Raw genomic sequence first — 19432 nt, 5'->3', positions numbered from 1 at the left:
TAATAATAAAAAACTAAAAATATTGGTTAAGATAAGAGAAAATTCATCAAATGATAAAAAGAAAAAGTGTGTATGAAGCAATTAACCATGAAAATTTGAAATTTGTAAAATGATAATGACTTCCGCAGAAAGAGGCTCTTCGAAAGCCTTAAACCTCTGAGGAGTCGGACACATGGGGAAATAGACAAAAAAAAAAATGTTGGTTTACATACTTTTGCAGAAGATGTCTCTGTGGAAATGCATATGACTATGCGGAACTATAAAACCTCTGAGGATGTTTAACAAAAAAAACATTTAAAAAAAAAAAAAAAATGTTAATTCCACAAAGGCACTATGGATCCGTAGAAATGCCCTATCCAGATATGTTCTTCGTCCAGCTCCGAGGAACTGTTCTTCGTTTGAAAATGGCCAAATTCAGGATTTTCTAGTTGTTTACTCACCATATTCGTTCCTATTTCTTGGAGATTCGATAGAGCGTTTCTTTCCCGTTTCCAGTCTTCGTTTTGCAGTAGTCCTCCCCCAAATCCTTCCTCCTTCCACAGCCAACACTACAAAACCTTTTTTTCTGTTTGGTGATTTTACAAAAATACCCCTACCACTTCATTTCCTCAGTAGTATTCAGGTTCATCAGATGTTTAAGGCTTCCATAGAGCCCTTGTGCTATTCAGGTTCATGAGGTTTAAGGCTTCTATAGAGCCCTTATTTGCGGAAGTCAATGATCATTTTACAAATTTCAGTTTTTCCTGATTAATTTTTCATACACATCCCTTTATTTAATCATTTCATGTAGGGATGAGCATATGGACCGGGGAACCGGCTGGAACCGGTACCGGAACCGGAACCCGATGGAACCGGTTGGGCCGGGACCGGGACGTTATTTTTGTGGATTTTTGGAACCGGTAGGAACCGAAACCGATATAACCGGAACCGGTAGAACCGGCAAAAACCGGTAGAACCGGTAAAAACCGAAACCGTATGATGCTATTTTTCGAGGGCCGGTTCCAACATTTGAAGACACGACAAGAACCGGTAGGAACCGGAACCGGTAGAACCGCCAGGCCGGTTCGGTTCTTGATTTTGGCCGAAGCCGGTTCCCGGTTCCGGTCCGGTTCGGTCCTTTTGCTCATCTCACGGTCCTTTTGCTCATCTCAAATTTCATGAAATCACAACATAAAAGTGATCCAAATTATAAAAAGGAAACAAACACGCAAACAACCAAAAATCGGACGGACCATTTGTATAATTTACTTTAACATGAAAGATAATTTACTTTAACACGAAAGGAAATGACAATGACAATAATAATAATAATAATAATAATAATATATAAAAAAAAATAACATCTATATTTTGCAACTTTGAATAATATAAAACCTATGGAAATCACCAGGACGTCGGAACTACAGATCAAAACAATCAGGGAGTAGCCACATTAGACCTATTATCCTCCGACGACGGCCGATTATCAGAAGATTCCGACGGCCGTAAATCACTAATCATCCTAACAACTTCCTCCATCGACGGTCTCATATCCGGAACCCTAGTCACACACGCAAGCCCAATCTGAAGCATCTGCACCATCTCCTCCTCCACATGTTGTTCCTTCATTAATTCCACATCAAACACCTCCGCCGTCCATTCCTCCCGGACCACCGACCGGACCCACCGCGGCAAATCAACCACCTCCTCTTGACTGGACGACGGGAGCGGAAGTGGAGCTTTTCCGGTCAAGATCTCAAGAAGCAGGACTCCGAAACTGTAAACATCGGATTTGTGTGTGAATTTTCGGGTTTCGATTACCTCCGGAGCGTAGTATCCAACGAATCGGGATTTTGTTGGGAGGAAGTTCATCAATGGAGCTAACCCTAGATCCGATACGCAACCCTCGAGGTGTTTGGTGAGAAGAATGTTTGATGATTTGATGTTACCATGGTTGAATTTCGCGCCTCCTTCTGAGTGGATATGAGCGATTCCTTTTGCGGATTCCAGTGAGATCTTTACTCTTGAATCCCAATTTAATGGTGTTCTTCCTATGCCTCTGTTACCTATTCAAACAAGTTAAAAAATCATAAGTACTAAACTAACACATTGTAAGATGTTGGGGAAGATGATTTTGTATACCGTGTAAGAGGGAGGAGAGGCTGCCGGAATACATATACTCGTAAACAAGAAGCTTTTCATCCTTTGAGAAGTAATAAGCGCACACCGGAACAATATTCGGGTGTTTTCCGATCCTCCCTACAAACTCCATATGCTGCTCAAATTCCTTCTTCGCCACCCCAATTTCTCGAATCCGTTTCACCACCACCGTCGTTTCTTCATCCAGAATCGCCTTATACGCCGTCCCATAGCTTCCTTTTCCGAGAACCTCCGCTGACGCTCTCAACAGATCTTCAAGATCGAAGTTATAACCACTTCCATCGAGAAAAACCAACTTATTCTTCTCCGCCGCTTGAACTCCGCTTCCAAAGTCATCGGACTTTTCATTTTTCCCAGCCGTCACTGCTTTGACTTTCAATGAACGGACTGAATCTTCGTCGTTTTTCTTCTTCAAACAACAAACGAAGAAGATAGCGAGTAGTATTAGTACAAACAATCCTCCTATTGCGATTCCGATGATAGCTCCGGTACTGAGTTTCTTATGTTTCGCCGGAGATGGGAGACTGATCGGAGAAGAAGAAGAAGATGAACATAGACTCAGAGGTTGTCCACATAAGAATGAGTTCCCTTCGAATGCAGAAACTGGAAATTTCTGGAGGGATTCAGGGATTGAACCGGTTAAGGTGTTGTAGCTAACGTTTAGGAGTCGTAACCTAGTGAGGTTAAGCTCGGGAACGGCGCCGGAAAACGAATTGAACTGGAGGTTCAATGAGGTGAGACGAGTGAGATTTTTAATCGCCGCCGGAATGTTACCGGAGAAGGAATTGAAGGAGAGATCTAGAACAGTTATTTTAGGGGAAAGAGGAAGAGGAATGTTACCGGAGAAGTTATTATGTTGAAGGTAGAGAGATTGAAGAGAAGGAATAGACGGAATATCTGAAGGAAGATTCCCGGTGAGAAAGTTCGATCGGAGGCTTAGGATTTTGAGTGCGTCTAGTTTTCCGATGGTATTTGGCGGAATCCGGCCGTAAAGTCCGACGCCGGGGAGATGAACGGCGGTGACACGTGTTCCGGCGTCGTTACATTTAACTCCAAACCACGAACTGCAAATCGGGAGAGTGGAATTCCAGTTGAGTTTTCTGAGGTGTGGCACTGATGAAGCGAACTTAAGGAGAGCTTCAGTATCGGAGCTCAGATCAGCAATGGTGATGTGAAGATTTAGGAGCATGAAAATGGCGACTGATAATAATCGATGCTTGATTGAGTTTTCCATTAATGGATCTCGTGATTGAACACCTAAATGAAGAAGAAGAAAAATATATACTTAAATTTGTTTACATAAAGCAGAAAATAATTGTTTGAACTTTAGTTTTTTTCAGAAGTATGAGCTTAAATGTTTAAAAAAACGGAACTTTAGTTAAGATCTTTCTATATATATTCAATTTTTATTCCAGTTAAAGATTGTTTGTGATAGTGGAGAACAAATTTATGTTACAAAAAAACAAAATAAAGGAATTCAGTGATAAGGAGAATCTAACCTAAAAAGAAAAAGAGGAAACACTAATTAAAAGAAAAGAAAAAAAAAGCTAAGTGCACTTCTTTTTGCAAAAAGCAAAACATATTCTTGGACATAAAGCAAATTTCAATAAATTTCAAAATGTTATGTATTACTAGTTACTTAGTTAGGAGGTAATAAACTTTTACAAAAATTACTAATAAACTACATTATTTATTACACATATGAACTAAAGTTAATTGTTTGTAACAAATTATATCATTTGTACATATTATTGGATAGGTGATGAAATTGTGTTTTTTAAACAAATGGTTATATGTATCAAATGCAATATTTGTTGGTATTTTTTGTATAAAACAAAATTAAATGGTATTTTTTATACAATTTTCAAAACTTTGTTACCATTCTCACTCATTTTCCTTTACATGAATTGGCTTCAAGATTCAATATTTCCTCTACGTGTACATGCAGATATAAAAATGGACAAAATAATATTCAAAAGCTTCCATGATTATCAACTATCAAGAATATGGTTACAGGATTCTGTTTGTTTTTAGGGTTAAGAACAAAAAAAAAAAAAAGGATTGAATTTGACCTAATGTAGCAGCCTTTAATTATTTAAAATGCATATCTATGGCTGATTTCAAATCTTCCAATGTCTAATGCAGCAGCCTTTAATTAATAAAATCACCTAACGACAAACAAAATCCGCCTTCTTGGATTTGAATTTTCTTCAAATCATAACCACAATCAACAGAAACAAATAAACAATAAAAAAGCGATCAATTAAGACAAACTATTGATCACTATCAGCTATCAACGAGATCTAGAAACGATTACCTGTATAACCAAAACGGTGAAATCAACAACAAATCAATGAATCGGAATCCAGCAAGAGCTCGCGATCGACTTCAATGGCAGCTAAACATAAACAAAAAAAACAAACACCAAAAATGTATCACGAATCAATGTAGATTTTCTATTTGCTGAAAAGTGTTGATTTTTAAGCTTTTTCTCCAACGGTATTGTACTGAAACTTGTTCAACACTTAAAATCGCCGGCGAAATCGAGTAAAGAAAGAGAGAGAAAGCTGAAATTGATTGTAAATTAAAGATGTCGGTGCATTAAAATGGTGTTTAATTTTACTAACCGTTGGAAGAATTCTGGTTCTTCGTTTCTCAATTCGCATTACTTGCGACTAAAAAATAATTTGAACTGAAATTGGGGAATTTCTTTTTCCTCGTTCTCCTTCATTTGTTGAGTTCATATTTTTAATTTATATCTATGTCCCTTTCTCCTTTCGGCGACTTTCTTTTACTCCGTACAACTTCCACCAAAGATACAGCAGATACAACGAAAATACATACAAGCTGTTATTTGTTTTGATTTAGTTTAGTAGATTTAAAAGGTATACTATTAAAGTTTTACTTAACAAAAGTTAATGAAGTACAAAAATATTGAGATGTCGATAACTTTATAAACGAGCTAAATAACAAAAATAACCTTTTTATTTTGAAATTTGAAATATTACACTTTATCAAAAATGTCACATTTTGGATTAGTGGTGGTTTGTCCCATGCGGCATAAAAATATTTCAGAATCTGAAAGTGATATTTTGAAACGACATTGTATATTTTGGAGTAACATGAGGTTGGACGATATGGGCTCAATTAGGAGCTCGGCGACTTCGGCGCACACCGGGCCGACGGTATCTCGTTGAATAAATGTCGAGTTTGACTATGTTGAATAGACTAATGGGGTGGCTACAACGGCTACTTCCATTTTTTAAAAACCTCCTATAAATACTATAACCCTTATCCATTTCAACTAATCAAAATCAATTTACAACTCATATACACTCTCTCAAAATGTCGTATCCGTCATCTTTATCGGGCATGTTTGATGTTTTGCTTGAAATGACCATAGAGGTTATTCAGAAGGTGGAACAGATGCTCGAGCAACTACAACAAGAAAATGCGGAGAATGCACATCGAAGGAAGAGAAGGTACATACAAAGATTTCGTGAGGCGGCTAATGAACGACTCATGCAAGATTACTTTGTGGATGACGCCAACTTTATAGGATATTATTTTCGTCGTTGGTTCCGTATGCATAAATTCTATTTTTGCGTATAGTCAACGACATCATGACAACGTGTCCATTTTTTCAACAATGTCGAGATGCTAGAGGTACAGTTGGTTTTACTCATACACAAAAATGCATTGATGCACTTTGTCAATTAGCGTATGCCACTTGCCCTAATGTATTAGAGGAGAACCTTAGGATGTCCAGACATACTGCACAAACTAGACTTCACAAATTTTGCAAGTATGTCATGAGATTATATGGTCCACGATATATGTACAAACCTACTTGTAGTAATATCCTACAATTATATGCTCATCACTTAAATGTGCATGGTTTCCTCGAATGATAGGAAGCCTAGATTGCCTCCACTGGGCATGGGGTTGTTGTCCGAATGCCCATAAAGGGCAATACACCCAAGGCGATCATGGTTACCCAACCGTTATACTTGAAGCAGTGGCCTCACAGTATACGTGGATATGACATGTATTTTTTTGGCTTAGTTGGCTCCCTCAATGACATTATTGTTCTTAACATGTCTTCGTTACTTGACGACATGTATAACGAGACTGCACCCGACTAATCCTTTCAAGTTGTTGGAACATCGTATAAGAATGTGTATTATCTTGTGGATAGGAACTATCTGAAGCGTGCTTGTTTCGTGAAGTCATTATCTTGTCCAAATGATCGCAAAAGGTTGAAGTTTAAGAGAGCTCAAGAGAAGGCGAGAAAGGATGTTGAACGAACATTTGGAGCTTTGAAAAAACTTTGGCATATTCTTAAATAGCACGCGCCTTATATGGAGGAGAAGAAAATGAGCGAGGTGATGTATAGTTGTATCATATTACATAATATGATTCTTAAAGACGAAGAAAATGCAATATGTGAGTATAACAAAAACGAGTTCGTTCCACCAACACAAACTTTTGAGGTTGGAAGCGTGAAGTTGAGACACATCATGTTCTTTGTAGGGACTTGACGATATATATTTGGAACGTCGACCACATCGATCTTAACGCGAAACCGATCGATGATTTGGAAGGTCGATTTTCCGATAAAGATGTCATTTAGGTCTATCCAGGTTGGTAGTTTTAGTTTCTATGTTTTTTATTTTAAATTCTATTTTTTGTGTGTTTGTTGTATTTTTGAATTTCTATGTTTTTATTTTAAGTTTCTATATTTTTTAGTTTTTTTAAAAATGCTATATTTGAAATATTTACTTTGTATATTAAAAAAAGGTAACATGGTAAGTGTATAACTCGCGCCTAGGAAATGACAAATTTTGGCTAAAGTGTTACAAGTGTGACGTGATGCATACGTGGAGCGTGACAAATGTGACACCACACCCATCAGCCTAAGGCCGGAGGGAGTGATGCCAAGTTTGTCATGGTCCATGTAGGCGTCACCTAGGATTTGTCACACTGCTTCAAATTTTTGTCGTTTACATGGCATGGGTTGCCATACTTGCCATGTTAATTTTTTTAAAATTAATTAATATAAAAAATAATCAAAGACAAAGTTTTGTAGGTTTGGCAAATGAAATAACTAAATAAAATGCATTATATAGATGTAAAAGAAGTTAAATTAATAATAATAATAATAATAATTAAAATTAATTAGGTTTATTTAATTTCTCTTAATATAAATAGGTTTTATAAGTTCATGGGGATATTGTGTAATTTCATGAAGTCAGTTTGAAAGAGATATTTCAACTTTGAGGTAGAATCCGTCATTGCACGAAACTGCAGAGACTGAATCTACCAAAGTTGCAAAGCTAATTGTGTTCTTCCTTAATAACACCCAAATCTATATTCTCTCTTATTGGTAATTTTCCACCGAGTTGTCGAGCTGAGCTTGGCATGCCGAGTCCCCCTCCACCAACCTAAGAACAGTACGAAGTCCGAAACATACAAGTATTCCAAAGTTTGAAAACCAATCTTTATATATTCAAAAAATAGACAAAAGTTAATAAAATTCCACTGCAAAACTGTCTTTGGTCTTATATATATATATATATATATATATATATATATATATATATATATATATATATATATACACGCAAAGCGGCGGACGACAAATAGTTTGTTTCGACAATTAATTTCTTTTTGATGGAGAATGATTATTTTCAATTCAATCATTAGTTTGTTTTAGAAAACATGTCATATCTACTCTAATAAATGAAAATGACTTTGCCACATTTCCTTCTTTCATAAGATTAGCCACATGTCATTTTGTCATAATTTGAGATATATTTATTTTCCACTTGTCAATACTTTAATTTTCATTTTCAATATATCATTAATTTACTTTCCATAAATTAAACCTACCATAATGACTATCAAAATGTAAATTTTAAATTTTAAATTTCAAATTCAATTCCAAATAAATTTACAGTTTAAACTTTTATGTTTAATATTTTGTTATAATTAACCCGTTTAGTACACACTAAACACATAATTTTAATTAATTTATTCTTTGCATGTTTTTTTCTCATAGTTTTCACTTATTTCAATTTTAAATTCAAATAAAATTTCTATTTAATCGTTCGTACTTAACATTTTGTTGTAATCAACCCGTATATTATACGGGGTCTCACAACTAGTTAAAAATAAAGAAAATTCATGAAATGACCAAATTATAGGGTGTTGAGTATTTATTTGGATGAAAAAAGATCTGGTCAAAACTTTGAAAGAGAAGATTTATAGGAGTTTGTTTAAATTTTAATATTATTTTATTAGTGATTAGTTGTACAATTAGCTTAATGATTTGGACGTCTTAAAAAAATATTATTATTTTATTCAATTTATTTTTAGAAATAATGGGGTTTGTTTTATAAGATAGTATATATATATATATATATATATATATATATATATATATATATATATATATATATATATATATATATATATATATATATATATATATATATTCATTTTTACACCATTCTTTTTTGTAAAACTTCTCTCAACCTTTGATCTCGCTTTAGCAATATAAAACTTTATTTTCTATTTTGCTGTAAAAATAATCTTTAAAGATTACTATTTCAAAAAAATTCCAGAAAAATGTTACTTGACAAAACCTCATATCACGGTTTTCATAAAAACATGAACATTATCACGTTGAAACATAAATTCACAAGTTAAACTTACGGTCTTTTATTCGAAAGATCATTGTTTTGGGCTTGCATGTCACACATGTGAAGTTGCACGTCAAACTTATAAACACTAACGAGTCTAGAATAGAAAACGTACGTGGTTCACTATTTAAATAAACTGATATATAGAAATAAAATAGTCAAAACAAGGGATAGCCATCAGGTCGTATAAGGAAAAACGATTTAAATCTCTAACTGTATCCGACGAGGTCTAATATCTTTAAATATTTTGACAATTAAATCATTACTAACACTATATAAAACAATTTTTTTTAATATATGAAATAAACTATAACTCAAAAATTTTATTGGGTTATTTTCTTAATGAGTATTTAAGTATTTGGGCTATCAAGATATAAAATATGAGTTTTAAAAGTTATGAATTTTATTAACTTCTTTGTCAAACAATTTAAGGGAGGTCAGTCATAAAATTTTAGATGGTACATAAATAAATTTTATATATTACTTGTATAAAAAAATTAGGTGGGTCACCTTCCCAATATGTATATTTGTCACGGCCTATAAAATGTTTTTTTTTTTCTTCTGAAATTTAGACATTTTGCACTGGAAATTTTTTATCATGAAAAAGTTTTTTTTTGTTTTATTTTTTAAAATAAATTTAATATTTTTTTAGATTTGTCAATTTCTCGTTTTAATATCATTAATCAGCACCTTTGAATGAAGTAATGATGATGATGCATTGTTTGATATGTGGTGCGACACTTTGTTTAATTTTGGTAAAGGAAAGAACTTTATTTTGAAATTTTAGGTTACACCTACTTGAATATGAATAGTGAGATAATCATGGGCAGCGGACATAAATGTGGTGGCAATAAATGATGGTAGTGGTTGGAGAACAAATCATGATTCACTTGTTTGAATTTGTGCACTAAAATGTCAAAAATCTTATTTATTATTTCCCAATTACACATCATCATGTTAACACATGGGCAGGCCATGCCCCTCAAATTCTCAAAATAAAATGTATAAAAAGTAAATATTTTGTCTTATAATAAGATGATCATTTTATTTTATTTAAATTAAAAGAACGTAGTGTATTGTTGAAACTATAGTGAAGTACATAATACGACATTAGGCTGAGGGGAGTGGTGTACAAGTCACCGAGCTCCACCTCAGCCTGCAACTTGTTTTGCCAACCAAGAGGTTTGAGAGAAGAGAAGGAGGAGAGAGAGTGACAATAGAATGTTGTGAAAATAGAGGGTTGAGAGAGACTCGGTAATAAGATGTCGAGTTAGGGTGCCGAACTCGGGATGCCGAGTTCGCGGGGTGGTGTTTGCCGAGTACACATCGGATTCGTCGAGGGTTGCTGTCTCCACTCCGCCTAGCCTTAGACTTGACTTCTAGTTTAGAGAAATTTTATCAATATCTTATTTCCTAGGTAAACAAACCCTCTTAACCTCTAGAAATTAGAATAAAAAAGATAATTAGCTCGATGGTGAGTGCGTTTAATTTGTGTTTGTGTCAGGATGAAACATTCTAGATTGACATCTAATCATCAGTTGGGTACTCTCCTGGATCAAACACCCAAAAAGAGAACGGATGATGTTTATAATAGATTTTGAAAAAACTATCTGACACATTGAGCTTGAGTTTTCTAGACTCCATAGTAGAACAAATGGGTTTCCAAACCATTTGGAAATCATGGATGAATGGTTGCTTAGAATCCACTAGATCATCAGTTATTATCAACGATACACCAACAAAGATCAAAGATCACGGTTCATAGGGATGTACGACAGGGAGATCCACTGGCAAATTTTCTCTTCATTATTGCAGTGGAAGCTTTACACGCGGTGACAAAAAAATGATTGTAACATTGGAATTTTTTATTGTAACGTCCCAAAATCTAAAACCAAAAATTTCGTTTTCATAATAATAAAACCATCAACCAAACGTGTTCTTAAATTCATAAAGGAAAATCTGAGTATGCCAATCAATAATCCCAATACATCAAAGTCAAATAAGGTGGAAATCATGGTGTGTGCGATGTGATTACCCCGAGCTCCTGCCCTTTGATCCGGAAGTACCTGAAACATAAACCGAAAACCGTAAGCACGAAGCTTTGTGAGTGCCCCAACACCTCATACCATACATATCAATCATACAATGGGCCATGCCCGACATCCATCGGTCCCCGCTCAGAGCAGATCTGTCTGTATCATGTGTTGGGTTTCGCCCATCACACCCATCAGGCCCCGCCTAACATCGAGCCCCGCCCGACATACATACAATAATCAATCAAATAAAACCTCAATTAATAATTGGGACATAAACCATAACTGGGAATCTAATTTACTTGTCCAACACCCAGGGTAAAAGACCATTTTACCCTTTTCCTTACTTGACCTGAAAATCTACGGCCCAACCTAATGGCACTAAAAGCCCAACAGTGGCCTCTTTTCCTAAAGGTTATCCAAAGTCCGATATGGGCCCAAAATCCAGAAATGATCTAATACCATAAAAGTATAAGGTCCAAACCCAACAAAGCAAAGCCCAACTAAAACTGATCCCAAAAACTCCAAAAGTCCACTGGCTAACGTACACTCAACGTACCTGGCTCATACGCTTGACGTACGTGGCTGATCCGGAATCAGGGCTCGCATCCAGTACTCCCAGCGTACTCAGAAGTACGCCCATCATACTGGTTTGAACCAAAATCTTGCCCCAATGTCTTAACCACTTAAGAACTTAACAACCAACCCTCAGAAGAACCTCATAGCAAGGTCTTAAACCATAAAGTCAAAGATTTTAAGCCTTTGCATGGCTAAAAACATCCCAAAGTCTAAATCTAGCATTCTAACTCCATTAAAAGGACATCAACCCTCATAGCTGAGCTAAACCCATCAAGTTGTCATTTTTATGCACAAGGAACCTCAAAAATGCTACAATCTACCATCTCTAGCTTCTTGAGTAGCTCATAGTCCCAAGCATGACTTAAGGGACCATAAAATGCACAAAATCATGTCCTAAACTAGATCTATCTTAAAGATCCATCAATTTAAGAGCTTTGTACCTCCAAAAGCTTTCCAAGTTGGTGATGGTTCTAGATCCACAAGCTTCAACTACACCAATGCAACTTCCAAGAGCTCTTTTTCCGTTAAGATCACCAAAAACACCCTCAAAGGTCACTTCCAAGCTCAAAACACTCAAATGGCAATTAGGGTTTCGTTCTCAGGGTTTGGAGAGGTGGAGGTTGGTCATATTTACATCCAAGAGTAACTTAAGGTGTTTAAACAGGACTCAAACTCTATTATACGCCCATCGTACGTGGATTCCTCCGCGACCAACTTTTCGGCCCAGTACGCCCAACGTACTCCTAGCTTACGCCCAACGTACTGGTCAGGGACCCAAATGCAAAAAGTTTTAAGTTTGAGGGCAAAAGAGGAATACCTAAAATGCGAATGTTACATTTATGGCATTAAAACTCCAAATAATGGCCGATCTTATCTTACTTGTTTTAGGCAGATGATGTATGTTTGAGATGATTGGTTGACATCAAACTTCTAGAACCTTGTGTGAATTGTTATATGTTTTACTTAACATCCGGTGTGAATGTTGAAGTTCGAAAAAGTATTTTTTTTGGAAAAATGCGTTGAGTCGTCTCACACTGAGTCGATGGCAAACATCCATTGATTTGCATTTAAATATTTTGTAAAGAATGTGGGATTCTAAGATATAATTAAACGATAGTAAATTGATATTTATACAATTTTACCTTATTGAAATGGAAGTATGTAAGTCTCATAATTTGTTTGCAGTTTGATGATGACACGGAGTAATAATATGCCCTTATGTAAAATTGGCAATCTATGAGTTTTAACAAAATTTGTGTCAATAACAGGTTTTTACAATAATTATGTCAATACCAGGTTTTGCGCCAACCAGTTTGACTTAATTAAATAGTTCTTAGTATTTTGGTAGAAGTTTGGATATCTTAGTATTTGTGGCAACTTTTTGTAAGTCAAGGTTGTCATGAATTATGAAAAGAATTAAAGACACAAGACATAAGTTTTAAAGATCATAACCAACATATGAAGAAACATCTAGGAACTCAACATCAACATATGACCAACATATAAAGATACATCTTATGATGAGTTTCTTATAATATTTCACGACTATGCTTAATTTATTGATCAAGAGGTTCTGTAAATGAGCATTAATGTATCACATATGTCGTATGATTTCTTGCATTCAAAAAACAATGGACAAATAATATGAACTACAAAAGAAGTTGGACGTTTGCACAATAACATACATGTTTTTTTAAATGTGGTTGTACCTTCACAACTAGAACGATTATGCATGATATTGTGTCCCGTGTTCATGATCATGTCTCTCTATTATAAATAGACATTTATACTCATATTCATCTCTTGCTAGTCAAATTGTTTGGGTGTTGTTATTTATTATTATTATTATTATTATTGTTATTATTGTTATTATTATTATTATTATTATTATTATTATTATTATTATTATTGCTTAGAAAATGATTTTGAAAAACCATATATAATTATATTCAACCTCCTTTCTATAATTGTTTTAAAAATATTTAGGGCCTAATAATAAATTTTTATTTCTTACATTTGATAAAGGATAATATAATATACAAGTTAAACTACGTTGTTAATTCATGCATTTGACCCTATTGAAATGGAAATATGATGTTTGTAACGTCCCAATTTTACAAGAAAATTTTTCGTTTTTAAATAAAGTAAAATCACCATTTATATAAAACCCAAGTTATGAAAACTCATTTGTTCCAAATACAGTGGTTTGAAAATCAAAATAATATACATAATGTGAAAACTCCATTGCTGTTGATGAGTGTGTACAGTCTCATCTTCGCTTTCCTACGATTACTAATGGTACATGAAAAACATTTAACCCACAACTGTAAGCCAAAGCTTAGTGAGTTCTCCTAAAATATCACATACAATACATCACACATAATAACTACGGGTTATCAACAACCATGTGGACTATCAGCAATCCCAATGGGCTTACAACACACCCTGTGGGTTATCAACAACCCTGAGGACTATTAGCAGTCCCAATGGGCTAACAACACGCCCGATGGGCTAACAACACATCCTATGGGTTATCATCAACCCTAGGGACTATCAGCAGTCCCATAGACTCACAAAAGTCATGGAGATGTCAACAACATAAATACACATATAACAACAATCAACAAATAAGAACATAAACACAGAAAACATCTACACTAGTATACTTACCTACAGCTCACCACCGCATAGCGGGCCTCACAAAGTACTCTATGTCACCATTTAATCTATGTCACCATTTTCGGGTTTGTTGACTGACAACACAAAGCAGTGTAGTCTCAACCCACCCACACTAAGGCACCATATACACAACTAAGTATATAACCATAACAGATAACAGGCAGATCTAACAGATCACTATGCATAGCATCATCCTATCTACCATGATACAAATCTAACATATCACTATAACACTCAATCATACGATAAACCAAGATAGCAATCCAAAGGGCTGACATTGGTGCCTTCGACCTGTAAGTACAGTGAGGAAAAGTTACCTCGCATTGCTGAATCACATAGACGATCCCTGGATGCTGGTTGACATTTCCCTGAACTACCAATATTGATAAAACAACTCATCAATAGCTGATCACACGAATACTCTCCGAATGCAGATTCGCTAGAAACCCCGTGCTAACATACATGAAAAACGTTCAATTATCATTTGAGTTCCAGTTCTAATCCAATAATCCATTCATGGGGTAAAAGACCACTTTTACCCTTCATCTTGTTTGGTCCAAGACTAAGTCCAACTACCAATCAAAAGGCCCACAAACCAAATAATCATTAAAAACCTACTTATGGCTCAATTTTCCAAATTAGGCCCAAACCCTTACATGGGTCTTACCCTAAAGCCCAATAATTCATCCTAGTCCAACATCAAACCCAAAATGACACTCCAAGGCCCAATAAGGCCCAAATATCCCAATTGGGCCCAAACCCATCATGGGCCTAATCCAATAAGGCCGAATATATTAAAAGGCTCAAAATAATCAATGGTCAACCCTGGTCAAACTTATGGTCAATGGTCCATGGATAACAAGTCAACAAAACAAGAAAAGCCAAACAGGCAGAGTACCCCCCGTGTACTTAGCTGGTACGCTCAGCGTGCACCCTTTAGGGCTAGCAAGCGCAACGTACTAGATGGGTATGCCCACTTAAGCCCTTTATCCAAACTCTCAGATCTGATTCCTATGGATGACTTATTATGTAAAGTTGACAACTTTACTTGCATACATGGCTTAATGGGGCTCCAGAGCTCAAAAGAGTTTAATGAAAGGTCTTAACACATGCATGGGTCCAAATAAACCATAAAGATCACATTTTTATGCCTTGGGGACACCTAATACGTCCAGAAATGCCAAGATGAGGGCCTTTTACCTTCAATAGGTTACAAAAGATGAGAAACTTCTGGATCCATAATCCCCACTCCAAAGGATGATTCTTCAACAAGCTCTAATCTTTTCAAGATGCTCAAAACACTCCAAGATTCCTTAAAAAGGCTCAAGAACTCCAAGATAGTGGCTAAGGGTTGAATATTAAGGTTTAAGAGGCTTGGAGGCTGATAAGGGTCAAGGCTCAAGAAGAAGAGTTGCTTAAATAGGGCTAAAACCCTAAAATGAGGGTTTGAGGCTTAAGGGAGTACACCCCGTGTACCCCTTAGTACGCTCAACGTACTCAAGGACCATGTAACACTTGGTTCCTGGTACACACTTAATTTATAATTTATTCATTTTTACAGAGTAACTCGAAGTGTTGGAAGCACCAAACTTGTCGAGTAGAGATTGTCAGAACTACGTGATTTAAGTAACCTACTCGACGACTTGAGAGGCCTCAACTCTACGAGTAGATCGGCTGGGATGAAACCCTAATTTCCAGGGTTTTGCACCATATTTAAAGGACTTAACCTTTTCCCACAGCCTCTCATTAACCTCCCTGAAACCCTAAATCGTATTGTGAGCTCCTTGGTGAGAAACTTGAGGTCTTGAGTGGATTTTTTTGTGTTTTTGTGCTTGGTGGAGGAGTTGGAAGAACTAGAAGTAATTGAGCTTGAGGAGAAGCATTAGATCTGGGATCTCGTCCATCTTTGGCAACTTTCTGAGGTAAAAAGTCCCTAACTTGATGATTAATAAATTAGATCTCTCTTACACTTTTTGACCCCGTTGTTGGAGGCTTGATAACTGTTGGATTAGTGTCTATGCCCGTAACTATATTTGGTAAGTACTTGACCCGGTTGTGCATGGTCCTTTTGGGTTGCCTTCACCATAGCAACTTGATAGGGTAATTTATGGAGAGAGAGAGAGAGAGAAGATATTGAAGCTTATTAATATATTATAAGAATAATATATTAAAGGAGAAATCATATTATTTGATTAATATTAGTCATAGATTAATTAGGAATTAATTTGGTGACTAAAAGAGAATAATTGAATAAAGATGACTTAAACTGTCAAATGTGTGATAGTTGTATTTTGGGCTGGGAAACCTAATGGATAAAGGGATGAACGAAATTATGATGTGAGTCCATCATATTTTCGTCCATGGTCTTATTCCAGAAGGTTACATGGGCTGCTTAATGTTTAAGCTGTTCATTAGGGTTTTGACTGAAACCCTAGCTGCTCACAGTATAAATAGAACCCCTGAGCTACAGAAATCGGACACTGGTTCTTGAAGAACCCTAGAGCCGATTTTTTGTGCCTCCCCACTCTCTCAAATACTACCCTCTTGCAAGTTGGTGTTTGTAAGCCATTAGAGGAGTTACACTTGTGACTCTAAGCATCAAAGACAAGAAGATTCAAGCAAGCAACAAGAGGTAATCTTCTAGATCTGATTTGGTCATTGTAATTTTGAATTATTATCATTAGATCTAGGGTTAAAAAGTCTTGTATGAATGAATGTACAATTAGAGAAACCTAGAGCCAAGCAGTAGGGTTTGCATGAGAACATAAGATGTTCTTGTGGCTCAAACTCCCATTCTTAGTGTTATTTGGTCCTTAGATTCATAAAAAAGGACTTAAACCCGTTCTTGTCCATGAAAAGACCATGTCCGTAGAAGTAGGTTGCTATATCTCGAGATTTGTTCCATTTGAGGCATGCAAAGCCATCAAGTTGTAGACTTTACAAGAATATGCCATGAAAACAATATAGATCTGTATTCTAGAACCTTAGATCTGAGGAAAGGGCTGAATAGACTAGAAATGCAAGGAACTCGGCGAATTCATAGAAGAACTCGACGATTTTGGTCGAACATTCCCGATTCTATTAATGGAACTCAGCGAGTGCACAAGGGAACTCGACGAGTTATACTAGGAAAGTCTCGTTGCTGTTGAGAAGGAGGAACTCGGCAAGTTGGAGGAAAACTCGATGAGTTAGATCGCGATTTCACGATTCTGTGATTCATGAGAACTTGACGAGTTGAAGGGTAAACTCGACAAGTTGAGTCAACTTGGAATGTTGACTTTGACTTGATTTTGACTTTGACTTGACCAAAGTTGACCCTTAAGGGTTATGAGTATAGAATGATATCTAAGGGGTTGTTTTTGTTCAGGGAGTGAGTAGAGCAGATTCCCGACAGAGACGTTTCAGCTGTCATCCGACAGTGAGGTGAGTTTCCTCTTGGTTTGAACGGGTCAAAGGCACCAAGGACGACTCGTATATGTTATTTGTATTGATTAGTAGTTGAGTGTGGGCGAGGCCCGTATCTCATAGATAGCAGAGTATGGGCGAGACCCGTATCTCATAACATTATTTGAGTATGAATATAGGAATGGTTGATAAATTTGGTTATACTTGTTGTCTGTGTGATACTTGTATGTATGCTTAGTAGCTGAGTGTGGATGGGGCCCGTATGTGACATCCCCATTTTTCACGGCCAGAAAAAACCGATTTTTTTGTTTATACTTTATAAAAATAAGAGTACTTCTTTTAATAAAAATGTTGCGGAATTTGTTCCCAGTAAAACATGATAAATACGTTATCAAAGCATTTTTGAAGAAATGTATTTTTATTCATTTTAAAACGTTTGGGATGCCATCGTTAATACAGATACATAAGCATAAACAGAACTTACATTCATTATCACTAGTGATCTACATCTCTTTAATCTCTCAGTGTAATGTGACTTCATATCAACACCTGTGATATAAATAAACTGAGTGGGTCAGGTTGGGAAACCTGGTGAGTACAAAGGGTTTTCATCCCACAATAAATAGTTTATTAATTTTATCAAACCAAACAAACCCGATTACCCGTTCCCGTTATCCTCACCTTATGTCCCTAAGACATCTAACACAAGGGACCTAGTCTAAGGACTTTCATCGGGGTGACAACACATGCTTCGGGGGTTCCTTAGCAATTCATGTTAAATAAGGCAACCATGTGGGGGATGGAGTACTTCACACAGATCAAATAAACACACAGTTCAAATAAACACTTACAGGTTGCGAGCCTGCTAGCGTTCCACTGGACTGTCTAGAAAAGTTTGTGGTTGTCATCTATACTCCGCTAGATGACTGGATCATCAAAACATCTATATCGAGGCCTCTCGTTATATTATTTGGTCACACAGAAACTATTACATCTACCCATGTTCTACCCAACACATTTTGTAGATATAAAATACATATTTAGTTTAAATCATGTAAAACTTGTATAAAATCGTTCATCCAGCATAGATAGCAAGTATACAGATAGTATGCACACATAGCACGTAATTTATTTAAAATACTTCATATATATGTGTAAGATGAAAGTAACTATGCACTCACCTGAAAGGTGGTGACTCAGCACTCGGACAACGCTTCGATACTCTCAAAACGATTTTCCTTCGATAAAACCTAGTACCAATACCACTAGGGTTTAGTCTAACGATAACCGCGACAAAGTAATTAGTCTGACTATTATTAAGCGTTAATAACACTCAATATAACTCATAATAATAGCACAAATAATTATTTTAAGGACCTAATAACATTCCTATAATTATTTGAAAGCTATATAAAAAATTGCGTAAGCGTAGCACACTTACAACGAATTTTATCGAAAACCGGAACTTAATTGGAGCAGCGTTTTGAAACCGAAAGACTCTTTTTCTCGGGACTCCGGGAGCCTCGAGGCTTCCCTCGGGAGCTAAGGGGTTTATCTAGGGTTTAGGGGGGGGGGGGGGGGGTTTGGGGTTGTAGAGAGAGAAATTAGTGAGAGAAAGAAGAGGTTTTGGAGTTAAGAAGAATGGCAGCCTTGCACATCTATTTATAGGGCTCAGCTCCTCGGTTACGCTGGGCGTTCGGACTCAGCTACGCTAGGCGTAATGCTCGGATAAGGGTGCCAGCGAGCCTCCAGCTGTCTCGCATTCGGAAGGGATAAGAACCGAAGTACGCTGGGCGTACCCGGCCACGGACGCGGGGAGTAGATGCGAGGCGACGTGTCATCATCCGAAGCAACTCCGTGTTCAGCAAGCAACGGCCCTGATTGAGCCACGTC

At 36.3% G+C, this 19432-nt stretch overlaps 1 protein-coding gene across 2 annotated transcripts; it reads right to left on the bottom strand.

Annotated features, from left to right (window-relative positions):
• Positions 1–1299: 1299 nt before the first annotated feature.
• LOC145072285 (putative inactive receptor kinase At5g58300) lies at positions 1300–4884 on the bottom strand. Of its 2 annotated transcripts, XM_079018688.1 has the most exons (4): positions 4767–4884; positions 4457–4537; positions 2122–3396; positions 1300–2045 (listed from the first exon to the last, which is right to left on the bottom strand). In XM_079018688.1, exons 3-4 carry the CDS (start codon positions 3371–3373, stop codon positions 1417–1419), a joined length of 1881 nt encoding a protein of 626 aa, XP_078874814.1. In that variant the 5' UTR covers positions 3374–3396; positions 4457–4537; positions 4767–4884; the 3' UTR covers positions 1300–1416. The 2 variants fall into 2 exon arrangements, with proteins under 2 accessions (XP_078874814.1, XP_078874815.1); XM_079018689.1 differs by lacking the exons at positions 4457–4537; positions 4767–4884 and having other exon boundaries at positions 2122–3538.
• Between the last annotated feature and the right edge of the window lie 14548 nt (positions 4885–19432).

This window comes from Lactuca serriola, chromosome 9, assembly GCF_051521515.1.
Source record: "Lactuca serriola cultivar US96UC23 chromosome 9, Lser_US96UC23_V15, whole genome shotgun sequence".
NCBI lineage: Eukaryota > Viridiplantae > Streptophyta > Magnoliopsida > Asterales > Asteraceae > Lactuca > Lactuca serriola.
Note: the sequence above shows the minus strand (reverse complement) of the source record. Positions and strands in the feature narration are given on the sequence as shown.

Excerpts from the sequence above, each read along its gene's own strand:
- LOC145072285 (XM_079018688.1), bottom strand. The coding sequence starts at position 3,373 with ATGGAAAACTCAATCAAGCATCGATTATTATCAGTCGCCATTTTCATG. Across the intron at positions 2,046-2,121 it reads CCTCTCCTCCCTCTTACACG|GTAACAGAGGCATAGGAAGA; the intron begins GTATACAAAATC and ends TTGTTTGAATAG.